The 14052-nt window shown below is 40.8% G+C and overlaps 1 protein-coding gene across 3 annotated transcripts in view; it reads left to right on the top strand.

Moving 5' to 3' along the window:
• The window catches only part of OTULINL (OTU deubiquitinase with linear linkage specificity like), a 96688-nt gene that overhangs the window by 22904 nt on the left and 59732 nt on the right, over nt 1-14052 (top strand). For all 3 annotated transcript variants that reach the window (XM_040433121.1, XM_040433119.1, XM_040433118.1), the window contains exons 2-4: nt 12011-12152; nt 12238-12275; nt 12362-12453. In XM_040433121.1, coding sequence (XP_040289055.1) covers nt 12011-12152; nt 12238-12275; nt 12362-12453 — 272 coding nt within the window. The remainder of the gene's footprint in view (nt 1-12010; nt 12153-12237; nt 12276-12361; nt 12454-14052) is intronic.

Here is a 14052-nt window from a genome sequence, read left to right as displayed (position 1 = left end):
TGATACCATATACCTCTGATCAGTTTACTTTGTGATTAGGTTGAATAACGTGTGTATTTGTATAATGCAGTAGTTATTAACATGCTGATATTTGCATGCTAGAGTTTTTCAGGTTTGCATGTGGTTCTTCACTATCCATTGGGATTTAAATTTGCATTGAAAAACCGGTATGCTAAAACATTATGATACAATGCTCATTTCACCTCTAGGCAATTTTTTTTCTTTGATAGTGGTAATAAATTTGTAGTGTCAAGGATTTTGCGTTATACTTTTCAGAACTGCTGCAAGGGCTGATTTGCGATTCAGTTTCGATACCATAAAAAAGTATTGCAATACTCGATACCATTCGATACAAAGCGAAAAAAATAAAACACCAAAAAAGCCACGTGAATTCAACATTTAAAAAAATGGTGAATCGTGCAGTTTTTATTTATTTATTTTTCTGTTCCGGTGTTCACCGCATAGGAGATTTTTTTTATATTTTAATAGTTTGGACTTTTCGGACATGGCAATATGTGATGTTTATTTTTTTATTGCTTATATATTTTATATGTAAAATTGGGAAAGGGGGTGATTTATACTTAATATTTTGGTGTTTGTTTTTTTAAACTTTTTTTTATTTTATCTAATAATTATTAGCCCCCTTAGGGGCTAGAACCTGGGATCTTTTTATCCCTTGTCCTATTCACCCTAATATAGCTCTATTTGGGTGAATAGTATCTCACACTCTCCCTGCTGCCCTGGGCTTTGTACACACAGCAGCAGGGAGGTTACCATGGCAGCCAGGGCTTCAGTAGCATCCTGGCTGCCATGGTAACCGATCGGAGCCCCAGAATTACACTGCTGGGGCTCCGATCAGAAGCTGCCACTGCCACCAATGTTTTTAATACTGGGGGTGTTGAGGGGGGGGGGCGCACTGCGCCACCAATGATTTTAATACTGGGGAGGGAGGGGCGGGCGCACTGCGCCACCAATGATAATTAACCTTTAATACAGGAGGCGGTTGGCAGCAGCAGATCAGCGGCAGTTAACCCCTCAGGTGCGGCACCTGAGGGGTTAACTGCCGCTGATCGCAGCTCCCTGTCAGAGGCAGGGTGCTGGATATGTGATTCTGCTGCCGGCACCCGCATCCTGTTAAAGATATGGTTAAAAATATGTAGAGCTGCGCCCAGGGATCTCACTGCACTTACTATTATTCCTGAGCGCCGCTCCATTCGCCCGCTGTGGCCCCCGGTATATTCTCCCGCTCTGTATGCTAATTGCAGAGCATTACAGCCAGGGAGAGAAAAAAACTCACCTTCTTCCTGGCTGTGAGCTCTGCGCTTTAAATTGGACAGCGCTACTGCCATTGAGAAAAAGGGCAGTCTCTGTCACCGCCAGCTCTCTGAGAAGCTCTGGCAGACGTTCTTCTGTACCTCTTGCATGATGTTCTTTGTTTTGGTTTCACTTTGTCATCTTTTTTCCTTCTCCCAGCTGTCATCTATTTACACTGATTGCCTCCCTTTATTCCCCCCCATACTGCCTCACTTTGCGGTTTATACTACTTCCTGGATTGTGTTCACTGCTAGAGGCTGCAACTGCTGGTTCCTCAGATAAGTCTTTTTCCTTTATTTGTGTTTCCGTGCTGGCTTGATTCTAGGTGTCCCTGACTCCCTCCGTATTTAGTACAGGTAGCCGGTGGTCGTGTCCCCTCACTATTATAGGGTTTTCAGGTGTCACACCGTCTAGGTTCGAGGGCATGCAATCGTCTATCATAAAGATCTTTGCATGGGCATAGCAGTCAGGGAGAGCTCTAGGGGTTTTATAGGGCTCACCCATATGTTCCTTAGTTTGGGATCAAGTCAGTCGGATGTTTATTTATAACTTCCAGTTTTCTGCAACACCATCCGTGACAGTCTCCTCCTCATTGCTGAGATGCTAGCAATTAGCATACAGAGAGGGAGAATATACCGGGGGCCACAGCGGGGGAACGGAGCGGCACCCAGGAATAATAGTAAGTGCAGTGAGATCCCGGGGCGCCACGCTACATATCCTGATAGTTAGTTTACAATGTTTGGAACCATGAAAGGTCCTCTACTATCATTGGTGGCGCAGTGCGCCCCCCTCTCTCTTCTTATTGGCAGCAGCGGCAGCACAGGGGGAGGGAGAGAGTAACTCCTTCTCCACTGTGCTGCTGAGGGAACATGAGTGCGCTGACAGCAGTGCGCTCCATGTTCTCTGATGCTAGGCTGTGCAATAGGGCAGCCGATTTATCGATAAATGTCAAATCCCTGTATCGTATCGATAGCGGGACAAAAAGTATCGATTGGCCATCGATATTTCGATACCCCCAACAACTCTAGATGCATAAGGTCACATTCAAGGGTGTAAGGACCAGAGAGAGTGCTATAAGCCCCTGGAGACAGGTGGCCAGTTCTATGTTGGTCTTGTCCACATTTTAAAGGGTGGTAAGGACCTGCACAGGGGTGTAGTCTCCATAGCTTCTGCAATATTAACCAATGATGTAAAAAACTAACTCAGGTCGTAAACACTGGATAGGTTTATCAGGGTTACCTGTTGTTGGTAGTTGGTAAAATTACCCCCTTATGCTTCACATTTTTGTGTCTGTTTGACGTCTGTGAAAAAAACTAGTATGTACAGGTGAAACTCAAAAAATTAGAATATCGTGCAAAAGTCCATTTAGTTCAGTAATTCAAATTAAAAGGAATTGCATTAATGCAGCTTAAAATTAGAATTTTGTGAAAGGTTCAATATTCTAGGCTCAAAGTGTCACACTCTAGTCAGCTAATTAATCCATCCTGAGCAAAGGGTACCTCAAAATTGTGACATTGGGGTTTCATAAACTGTAAGCCATAATCATCCAAATTATAACAAAAGGCTTGAAATATCTCGCTTTGCATGTAATGAGTCTATCTCATATGTTAGTTTCACCTTTTAAGTTGCATTACTGAAATAAATGAACTTTGCACGATATTCAAATTTTTCGAGTTTCACCTGTATTTCATCCCATGGACACTGCTCAGCTGAAAGTTAGTTTCCAGAGCATCTCCTATTAGTGGTCACTAAAAACCGGGTGGCATCCATGCTGCATCAGTGTTTTTTCACAGACCCATAGACAGGGCCGGCTCCAGGTTCATGTGGGCCTTTGGGTGATAAAGCCTCAGTGGGCCCCCTTGTGGCATTTTGCACAACACACGAGGCAAGAAAATTGCATGTATTATATATGGTGCCAAATACAATAGACAGAGCACTCTACAGCGTGGATATATGTGAATCAATTTCTTATGTCCCTACTTTTTTTTTATCTACCCAGTGTTTTAATCCCTCAGGTCTACTCACAGTATTCCGTTTTTACTGTACACCCTCTAAAGAGAAACAGCCAGACATTGAATATGAAAATATTTTATTTGGACATACTATAAAGACATAAAACATTTGAAAATACATGATCTGGGGGTCTGAATTTAGAAGACTGGGGTAAGAGTTAATTTAGGGGTTCTGGTCTAAGTTCTGAATTTAGGAGTCTAGTCTGGGCCTCAGATTTTATTTAGGATCTAGTCTGGGGCATAAACTAATTTAGGGGTCTAATCTGGGGTCGGAATATAAGGGTCTGAATTTAGGGGTCTAATTTGGTGTTTCCATTTATTTAGGTAGTCTGCAGGCAGAAATTTTTTTCTGTAGAGGGTGGGTGCAACTATAGAATTCAATTGTATGTCTGTCCTCAGGACGGTGATACCATTGAATACTGCAGCAGGGCATGGGAGACAAACAGAACTTGCAGCTATTGATGGCCAGAACACAGGGACAGCTTCTGGGGCCAGATCTAGTGCTCCACTGTAGTATTTAGTTCTGTTGGGGGAGTATTTTTTGCTGCACTATGGTATTGATGACCCCACTTACTTGTGTTAGCCCCATCTACTTGTGTTGTCCCAACCTCAATCAATCTGGACCCACCTACCACATGGGGGCCCCTTTTAGGTTTTTTTCCAGGGCTGCTTTAAGTTCCCAATCCGCCCCTGCCCACAATGATGGCAGAATTTATGCTCATGCATTGTTTTCTCTTGTTTATCTGCTCTGGCTTCTCCAATAAGGAGTTGCTCCTTGGTAGAACTAGTCACAACTCCCAACGTGGCCACACAGGTTCACACAAGGGATTTATTAACATCATCAGGAGCTGCCAGTGGTTGCATGCTTGCAGGTCAGTGCCAGAGTTTAAAGTACAGTAATCTTCAACTCTAGGGGGCCCCTCCCTCAGGGATGGGCAATTCCCAAGTTTGCCCGTGCCAATGCTGACTTTGCCCTTGTTGTAAATCTCCATGGAGAAGTTACCACTGTTGATTTTGCTGCATTTCCATATCAAAATCTACAGTAAAATCCAAATTTATTACCTTTTTAATATTTAATGACTTAGTAAATATGGTGGCAATAATAAATAAAGGGTCAAAAAGAGCCCAGAAAATATTTACCAGTAAGTCTATCATCTATTGTGGGTCAAAGATTTATAAAGGATTAGTCCTGTCAAACTGATCTAATTAGTTTCTATGAGGAGATAAGTTCTAGACTGGACCAGGGTGAGCCATTGGATGTCATATACATTATATTGACTTCTCCAAAGCATTTGAGCCACATAAAAGGTTAGTACATAAAATGAGAATGCTTGGACTGGGGGAAAATGTCTGTATGTCGGTAAGTAACTGGCTCAATGATAGAAAACAGAGGGTGGTTATTAACAGTACACACTCAGATTGGGTCACTGTCACTAGTGGGGTACCTCAGGGGTCAGTATTGGGCCCTATTCTCTTCAATATATTTATTAATAATCTTGTAGAACAGTAAAATATACATTTTTGTGGAGAATACAAAACTGTGTAAATTAATTTACACTGAAGAGGACAGTATACTACTACAGAGGGATCTGGAGAGATTGGAGGCAGAGAAGTGGATGATTAAGTTTAACACTGACAAATGTAAGGTTATGCACATGGTAAGCAAAAATACATGTCACCACTACATACTAAATGGTAAAACACTGGGTAACACTGACATGCAAAAGGACTTAAGGACAATAACATTATAGGTTGCATCTAAAGGAGCATAGATGCATGAGCAGAGAACATAGTCCTGTCACATTACAAATCAATAGTCAGACCACACATAGAGTATTGGGTACAAGGCAGACATAGCAGAGCTGGAGAAGGTTCAGAGGAGGGCCACTAAAGTAATAACTGCAATGGGGAAACTACAGTACCCAGAAAGATTATCAAAATTAGAGTTATTCAGTTTAGAAAAAAGACTGAGAGATGGAATGAGAGATCTCTACCATGATCTGTTTGTAACCGTGACTGTGACGAGGGGACATCCTCTGCGTCTGGAAAAAAAAAAGATTTCTACATCAATAGAGAAGAGGATTCTTTACAGTAAGAGCAGTGAGACTATGGAACTCTCTGTCTGAGGAGGTGGTGATGGGGAGTATAATAAAGGAATTCAAGAGGGGCCTGGATGTATTTCTGGAGTGTAATAATATGACATGTTATAGTTACTAGAATTCTGAAGAAAGGTCAATCCAGGGAGTTATTTTGATTGCCTGATTAGAATCATGAAGGACATTTTTCCTCTAAAATGAGGTAAATAGGCTTCAATCTCATGAAGTTTTATTTGCCTTTCTCTGGATCAACTTTGCAGGATAATAGGCTGAATTGGAATGACAGTTGTCTTTTTTAGCGTTATAAACTATTGGTGTCATTTATTAAGACCAGCTTCTAAAACTTAATAACCCTGTGCGGGCGCTTGATGTGCCTAAATTATGTAGAAGAGCATAAATTAATAGAGATTTCAAATCTCCACCACGGGATAATTTACGCTACATATTTTATTTTGCAGTTTGAGGATGAAATTTTTTAAACTGCGCTGAGATGGTACTGTAAAAAACTGCTGTACTGGTACTGTAAATTGTCTCATAAAAAAGGGTGCTGGCAAATCTGCAGCCTCTGTTTTGTGTGGACACATCAATCACATAATTTTACATCTGGTGGCATTAGAGGCAGAGCTTGTTAAGAGCTCATTTGCATCCATGTCTTCCCAGAATCCCAGAGGAGCATGTATGGCCTAGAGTCTCCTCGCATTGATTAAGGCGCTCTCTCCCCAAGGAGAGATAGCATCCCCCAAATCCTAACTTTGGCCTCTCACCCAGTTAAGGCAGTACTCTCTGCTCTGCACTGATGAGGGGCAATCACCCTGAAACAGCTGTCTGCAGATGAGGTGCTGGCTTATTTAATATCCAAGTCATGTGTCAAGGCTTATTAAAAGAGCTGAACACTGCCTTACATCTGGTGGCATTAGAGGCAGAGCTTGTTAAGAGCTCATTTGCATCCCTGTCTACCAAGAATTCCAGAGGAGCATGTATGGCCTACGAGTCTCCTCGCGCTGATTAAGGCGCTCTCCCCAAGAAGAGATAGCACCCCCCAAATCCTGACTTTGGCCTCTCACCCAGTTAAGCCAATACTCTCTGCTCTGCACTGATGAGGGGCAATCACCCTGAAACAGCTGTCTGCAGATGAGGTGTTGGCTTATTTAATATCCGAGTCATGTCTCAAGGCTTATTTAAAGAGCTGAACATTGACTTATAGGATAGCTGCCTTACATCTGGTGGCATTAGAGGCAGAGCTTGTTAAGAGCTCATTTGCATCCCTTTCTTCACATAATTTACAACATTATATTCTCAGAAAAATCCAAGAAGGTTCTGCTCATATTTTTACCAGTAAAAAGTTCATGTTTAGTACTTCCCAAATATTCACTCAAAGCTGTTTTTACACTCACTATTAGGCTACAAGCACACAACCGTATGTGTTTTGCGGTTCCGCAAAAAAAAATGGATGACATCCGTATGCCATCCATTTTTTTTGTGTGGATCCATTGTTACAATGCCTAAAACGGACAAGAATAGGACATGTTCTATTTTTTTTGCGGGGCTACGGAACGGACATACTTATGCGGAAGGCACATGGTGTGCTGTCTGCATTTTTTGCAGACCCATTGAAATGAATGGGTCCGCATCCTATCCACAAAAAAAACAGAATGGACACGGAAACAAACAACAATCGTGTGCATGTAGCCAAGCAGACAACCAAATTTGGAGTAGTTTAGAACCCACCACTTGCCACTAGAGTCTATGTCTGATGATTCACATTAGCCTATAATATTAAAAGTAGATGTTCACATGTTCTGTATACATGGAAATGGGTTATCAGAACCATGTCCTTTGGTGGGCTCACTGAAACCCCATCTGACACTTCGTCCAGCTATGCATCAAGCAGTTTCCTCTCTGATGGATCAGCGTCTTAGTTACATCATGTGTTTTCCTGACTGTTTGAGAAGCACTGTACAGCAGTATGATGTTATTTTTTGGTAACATGTTTAGAGTTCACAGGATCTGATTCAGTTTTTTCCATCATGATGGATGAGTCAAGCAATGTTGTGTTCTGTAGATGTAAACTGCCTTGAGTTTATATTTGTGGATATGAACTTCTTTTCATTTTTAAAGCACCTTTCCACCAAAATAGTAAAACCTACATTTATTCATGTACAGTTGCAAGAAAAAGTATGTGAACCCTTTGGAATATAGATTTCTGCACAAATTGGTCATAAAATGTGATCTGATCTTCATCTAAGTCACAACAATAGACAATCACAGTCTGCTTGAACTAATAACACACAAAGAATTAAATGTTACCATGTTTTTATTGAACACACCATGTAAACATTCACAGTGCAGGTGGAAAAAGTATATGAACCCTTAGATTTAATAACTGGTTAAACCTCCTTTGGCAGCAATAACTTCAACCAAACATTTCCTGTAGTTGCAGATCAGACGTGCACAACGGTCAGGAGTAATTCTTGACCATTCCTCTTTACCGACCTGTTTCAGTTCAGCAATATTCTTGGGATGTCTGGTGTGAATCGCTTTCTTGAGGTCATGCCACAGCATCTCAATCGGGTTGAGGTCAGGACTCTGACTGGGCCACTCCAGAAGGCATATTTTCTTCTGTTTAAGCCATTCTGTTGTTTATTTACTTCTATGCTTTAGTTGTCCTGTTGCAACAGCCATCTTCTGTTGAGCTTCAGCTGGTGGACAGATGGCCTTAAGTTTTCCTGCAAAATGTCTTGATAAACTTGGGAAGTAATTTTTCCTTCGATGATAGCAATCCGTCCAGGCACTGATGCAGCAAAGCAGCCCCAAACCATGATGCCTCCACCACCATACTTCACAGCTGGGATGAGGTTTTGATGTTGGTGTGCTGTGCCTCTTTTTCTCCAAACATAGTGTTGTGTGCTTCTTCCAAACAACTCAACTTTGGTTTCATCTGTCCAGAGAATATTTTGCCAGTACTGCTGTGGAACATCCACGTGCTCTTGTGCAAACTGTAAACATGCAGCAATGTTTTTTTTGGACAGCAGTGGTTTCCTCAGTGGTATCCTCCCATTAAATCCATTCTTGTTTAGTGTTTTACATATCGTAGATTCGCTAACAGGGATGTTAGCATATGCTAGAGACTTATGTAAGTCTTTAGCTGACACTCTAGGATTCTTCTTCACCTCATTGAGCAGTCTGTGCTGTGCTTTTGCAGTCATCTTTACAGGACGGCCACTCCTAGGGAGAGTAGCAGCAGTGCTGAACTTTCTCCTTTTATAGACAATTTGTCTTACCATGGAATGATGAACAGCAAGGCTTTTGGAGATACTTTTATAACCCTTTCCAGTTTCATGCAAGTCAACAATTCTTAATCGTAGGTCTTCTGAGAGCTCTTTTGTGCGAGGCATCATTCACATCAGACAATGCTTCTTGTGAAAAACGAACCCAGAACTGGTGTTTGTTTTTTATAGGGCAGGGCAGCGGTAACCAACACCTCCAATCTCATCTCATTGATTGGACTCCAGTTGGCTGACACCTCACTCCAATTATCTCTTGGAGATGTCATTAATCTAGGGGTTCACATACTTTTTCCACCTGCACTGTGAATATTTACATGGTGTGTTCAATGAAAACATTTAATTCTTTGTGTGTTATTAGTTTAAGCAGACTGTGATTGTCTATTGTTGTGACTTAGATGAAGATCAGATCACATTTTATGACCAATTTGTGCAGAAATCCATATCATTCCAAGGATTCACATACTTTTTCTTGCAACTGTATATGTTCTTACCTTTCCACAGTATTTACAGCAGCAGAGCTACCCCAGGGTACTTCTTTCTATTGTATACAAAGAAAATAAAATCCTAAAATATACCGCATGGACAAAACACACCTCTTCATCATTGAATTTAGGTGTTTTGTCCAGTTCCATTGTTATAGGTAGCACCTAGCCATGCAGTCTGCCTTTACAAACATTTGTAAAAGAATGGGTCATTCTAAAGAGTTCAAAAAATGTAAGTATGGTACTGAAATAGGATGCTACCATTGCAACAAACCAGTTTATAAAATGGAATCTCTCCTAGATATTCCATGATTTACTTTGAATGGTATTCACAGGGTCGACCACAGTGGTAGACTGGACATAGACTCAATAGGGAAATTAACCTGGTAGGCCAACGCCAGAGGGGCCACTCGAGCCCTTCTCATGGCCGTCGGCTGGATAAATAATGATCCAATGCTCTCAGCATTAATCCTCTATCTGGTCATACAGTGAAATACTGCAGCGGTGGTGATAGTATTTTGTGTTGCAATGTGGTATTTGGTTCTGCTGGGGTGGTGCTGGGTTGTGCTGCACTAATGTATTGCTGGTTCTACATACTTTTGTTGTCCCCACTTACTTGTGTTGCCTGCTTTCTGTCAATTTCAAACTTCCTAAAACATGAGGACTCTTCTAGTTTTTTTTCCATGGACACTTTAAACTCCCAGTCTGCCCCTGTTCAGGGCTCTATTTATAGCTTGTGCCACACCAGGCACTGAATCGGAATACTTTCCTATCAGGGCCAAATTGACAGAAGGTGGGGCAAACACGAGTAGGTAGGGTCACCTCAATTAAGTGGGGCTAACACCTAGATGGTGCCAGAAATACCACAGAGTATATTTATTTAGTTATATTATATATATATATATATATATTTATATAAAATATAGTATATTGTGCCACACTTTAGTATTTTATTCTGCAGCAGAACGAAAATACTAAAGTGCAGCACAATCCAGCCTCAGCTGCTCTACCAGTGTCCCTGAACGTAAACTTTAGTTTGATGCCACAGCAGCCAATTGATAGCCACAATGGTGACCTGCTCCCCTTGTGTCATATGACCATTTGACATGATGCAAGGGGAGCAGGTGACCGCTGTGGCCAGCGATTGGATGCAGCAGCATCAGACTAGAAGTTTACATCCAGGCACCCGAGCGGAGTAGCAGATGCCGGAGGGTGTAGGTGCCGGAAGCCAGTGTCAGGAAGTAGATAAGTACGCTTCACTTCACAGGTCTGGCCAAACCCCTGACCCCAAACATTCACAACCCCTTTAAAGCTGACAATATAAGATGTAAAACAAGTTAGAGCTAGAATTTTCACAAACCAGGTTTGAAATGAGATCTGCAAGAATCACTTTCAGATCTATCTGCCGACCCAATTTCTAAAGACTTTGGCCCTGATTTATCAAAACCAGCGCTTTCTATGCCAGTCTTATCATAAACTACATGCTTCCTTCAGCTGTGTGTGCTTCAAACTGAAATTTATTTACATAGTGTACCAATTTTTTTAAGTTCTTAGATGGGTGCACTTCTATCTAAACATATTTCAAAAAGGAGCCACTGATTTCAATGAAGTTTGTCTGCTCATCAAAATAGCAAAAATAAGACATTTTATTAATTGACGATTGCTATGCTCTTAAAGGGCCATGTGAATGGCCCCATTGACTTTAATGGGATGGGTCAGCAATATTACAACCAACATGGAGGCAGCCACATCTCCAAGTGTGTACTGCAAAATCAAAAGACAAAAACAGAATTAGACAGCACATCCTGCAAGATAAAGTAAAGCTGCACGTGCAGGTGGCCATATGTAAAAAGAAAACAGAATATACAAAATAGCAAAAATAAGACATTTAATTTATTGACGATTGCTATGCGCTTAAAGAGCCATGTGAATGGCCCCATTGACTGCAATGGTTCAGCACATCCTGCAAGGTAAAGTAAATACACAGGTGCACTCCATAAACTAAAAATATATGATCTATATGTAACCTAATACCATATTTACTATACATATAAACACAAGTGGGGTCATTTATCAAACTGGAGTAAAGTAGAACTGGCTTAGTTGCCCATAGCAACCAATCAGATTCCACCTTTTATTTTTCAAAGGAGCTGTTAAAAATGATAGGTGGAATCTGATTGGTTGCTGTGGGAAACGAAGCCAGTTCTGCTTTACACCAGTGAGATAAATGACCCCAAAGGTGTTTAGAAAACAAATTTTGCTCAAAATATCTTTGCCCATACACCACAGCAAGGTGACCTCAGTTTGAATGAGAAACTATCCTATTTATTATCTATCACTATGCCATATAGGCATCTAAATTCAAGGAGAGCAGAACCCACATATATACCATGTCTGCTACAATTGTTATCTCGCTGGGCCTGCACGCCACAACTTGTTACTTTGCTCGATGCCAGCAGACCTCCAATGAGTAGGAATATCACACTAATTAAAAACAGCCTGTGGGAAGGATGGATCAGCAACTGTGCAACCAACATGGAGGCAGTCACATCTCCAAGTGTGTACTGCAAAATCAAAAAACAAAAACAGAATTAGACAGCACATCCTGCAAGATAAAGTAAAACTGCAGGTGCAGATGGCCATATGTAAAAAGAAAACAGAATATATGAGCACTCTATAAACATAAAGTACCGCATATAAACTAATGCCATATTTGCTATGATAGTTCTGCCTTTTATATTCCTGCTGCTGTGCTCAGAATAGAAATGTGAGGATTTTTTTCACCAAGAGCACATATGACATTGGATTTTTTGTTCTAGAGACCCATGATGAGCATTCAAGGATGTCCTCTATCCATGAGCTGATAACTAAGGTGTGGAGTCAAGTACGCCAGTGCCTTCTTCTAGCTGTAGCCGTGCTGTTTATGATGTGGCAACACTTCAAAGCCTTCACTTCATTGTGGTATGTTATTCCTTCCTGCATCTGGGCAATTTCCACATGTTCCTGTTTCACAATCCTTTCCAATAATTTGTCCGCTTAATTTCAGGAGTAGCGTTTCATTCCAAGGACATTCTAGAAATACAAGTAAGCATCCAATTTCTTTTTGGATTAATGTAGGTGAAATGTGTGTTGTTGGAAATCTTATTGTTCTTGTTTATATCTGTATTCAGGAAACCTGAGTGTGAATGCAGAAGTCGACACGCTCTCTTATTGTTCTAAAAAATGGAAAGGGGAAGCCCTTAATGCTAAGCAAATAAGGAGGGTAAATATACATGATTACTTTCTTCTTTTGTTCTTCTTGTATAATAGGAGGGAATGAAACATTTAATGTGGAATAACTGCCTGTCACACATGAAGTTCCAGGACTGGGCACATTACTGGCACACAAATCTTTGCACGCTAAACTTTCCTTAAAGGGGTTATCCCATGTAGAAAAAAGAAAGAAAATCCGACATCATATAGAAGGTGACAATCACTTTCTAGCAAAGCTTGAAACAGCCATGCACCTCACGTGGCCCAATGATGTCCCCATTCATTGCCCCAATTGCTCAACTACATTTTCTTCAGGCTGGTACCTCAGGGGTTGTGTCCTTTCTTTGAGGGCATATCTTGTCTGCTGCAACTGTCTCCCTGTAACTATCACAGCTTTTAAAAGAACATCCGGCTGGTGGCAGTTGCAGGATAGAACTGACCAGGTGTGTCCACCTAAGTGATGTTACTGAGGTAGAGAAAGGAAAAGAACAAACAGCAGGTGGCGCAATAAAGATACATTTTTATGGAATAACTAAGTGGCTATACAAATTTTTTTACTTATATACATACAATTAAAAAAGTATTCAGTTCCAGCTTTGAAAAATTTAGAATATTTTTCTTGAGACAACCCCTTTAATGCATCTTCACATTCTGTAAGTTTGATTTGATGTTTTCTCAAATACACATCAGGAATATAGTTCACATATCTTGAACTGCTTTTGCTTATACTATTATTGGATCAATAGTTTCATGCAGAAACATGGTCTAGATGTTATTGGTCTTGATAATAGATGCACTTCCATATTGTCTCATAGTGCAGTCCCTGATCAATTGGACACAATGATCTTTTTTACTCAGTTCTTCTGTCCACTTGTCCACACATCTTTAAGCCTGGCTGGTCATATCCAGGTCTCCATAACTACACGTATATACTTGTAGCTCATCACAACACTAAGGTTAGCACCTTAACTCTTTTAACTAAATTCTATGAAAGGCGTGTGGAGTCAAAGCATTCACTACACCCCTCAATTAATTCCTTGAGGAGTGTAGTTTCCAAAATGGGGTCACTTTTTGGGGGGTCTCCACTGTAGGGTTACCATAAGGTACCTTCAAATGCGACATAGCTCCCAAAAAACCTTCCAGCAAAATCTGCCCTCCAAAAGCCATATGCTGCTCCTTTTATTCTAAACCTTACGGTGTGCCCCTACAGCACTTTATGACCACATATAGGCTTTTTTGGGGAGTTTCCAATGTAGGGGTATCTTAGGGTCTTCAAATGCGACATGGTGCTCAATAACCATTCAAGCAAAATGTGTCCTCCAAAAACCATATGGCACTCCTTCCCTTTTGTTTCCATAAAATACTTTATAACCACATATGGCATGTTTCTGTAAACTGCAGAATTAGGGTAATCGATATTGAAGTTTGTTTGGCTGTTAACCCTTGCTGTGTTACTGGAAAAATAGATTAAAAGGGAAAATCTGCAAAAATAGTGACATTTTGAAATTTCACCTCCATTTTACTTTAATTCTTGTGGAACACGTAAAGGCTTAACAAAGTTTGTGAAATTAGTTTTGAATAATTTTAGGAGGTGTAGTTTCTAAAATGG

This window comes from Bufo bufo, chromosome 5 (genome assembly GCF_905171765.1).
Source record: "Bufo bufo chromosome 5, aBufBuf1.1, whole genome shotgun sequence".
Lineage (NCBI taxonomy): Eukaryota > Metazoa > Chordata > Amphibia > Anura > Bufonidae > Bufo > Bufo bufo.
The sequence above is the reverse complement of the archived record's forward strand: the minus strand, read 5'-3'. Positions and strand labels throughout refer to the sequence as shown.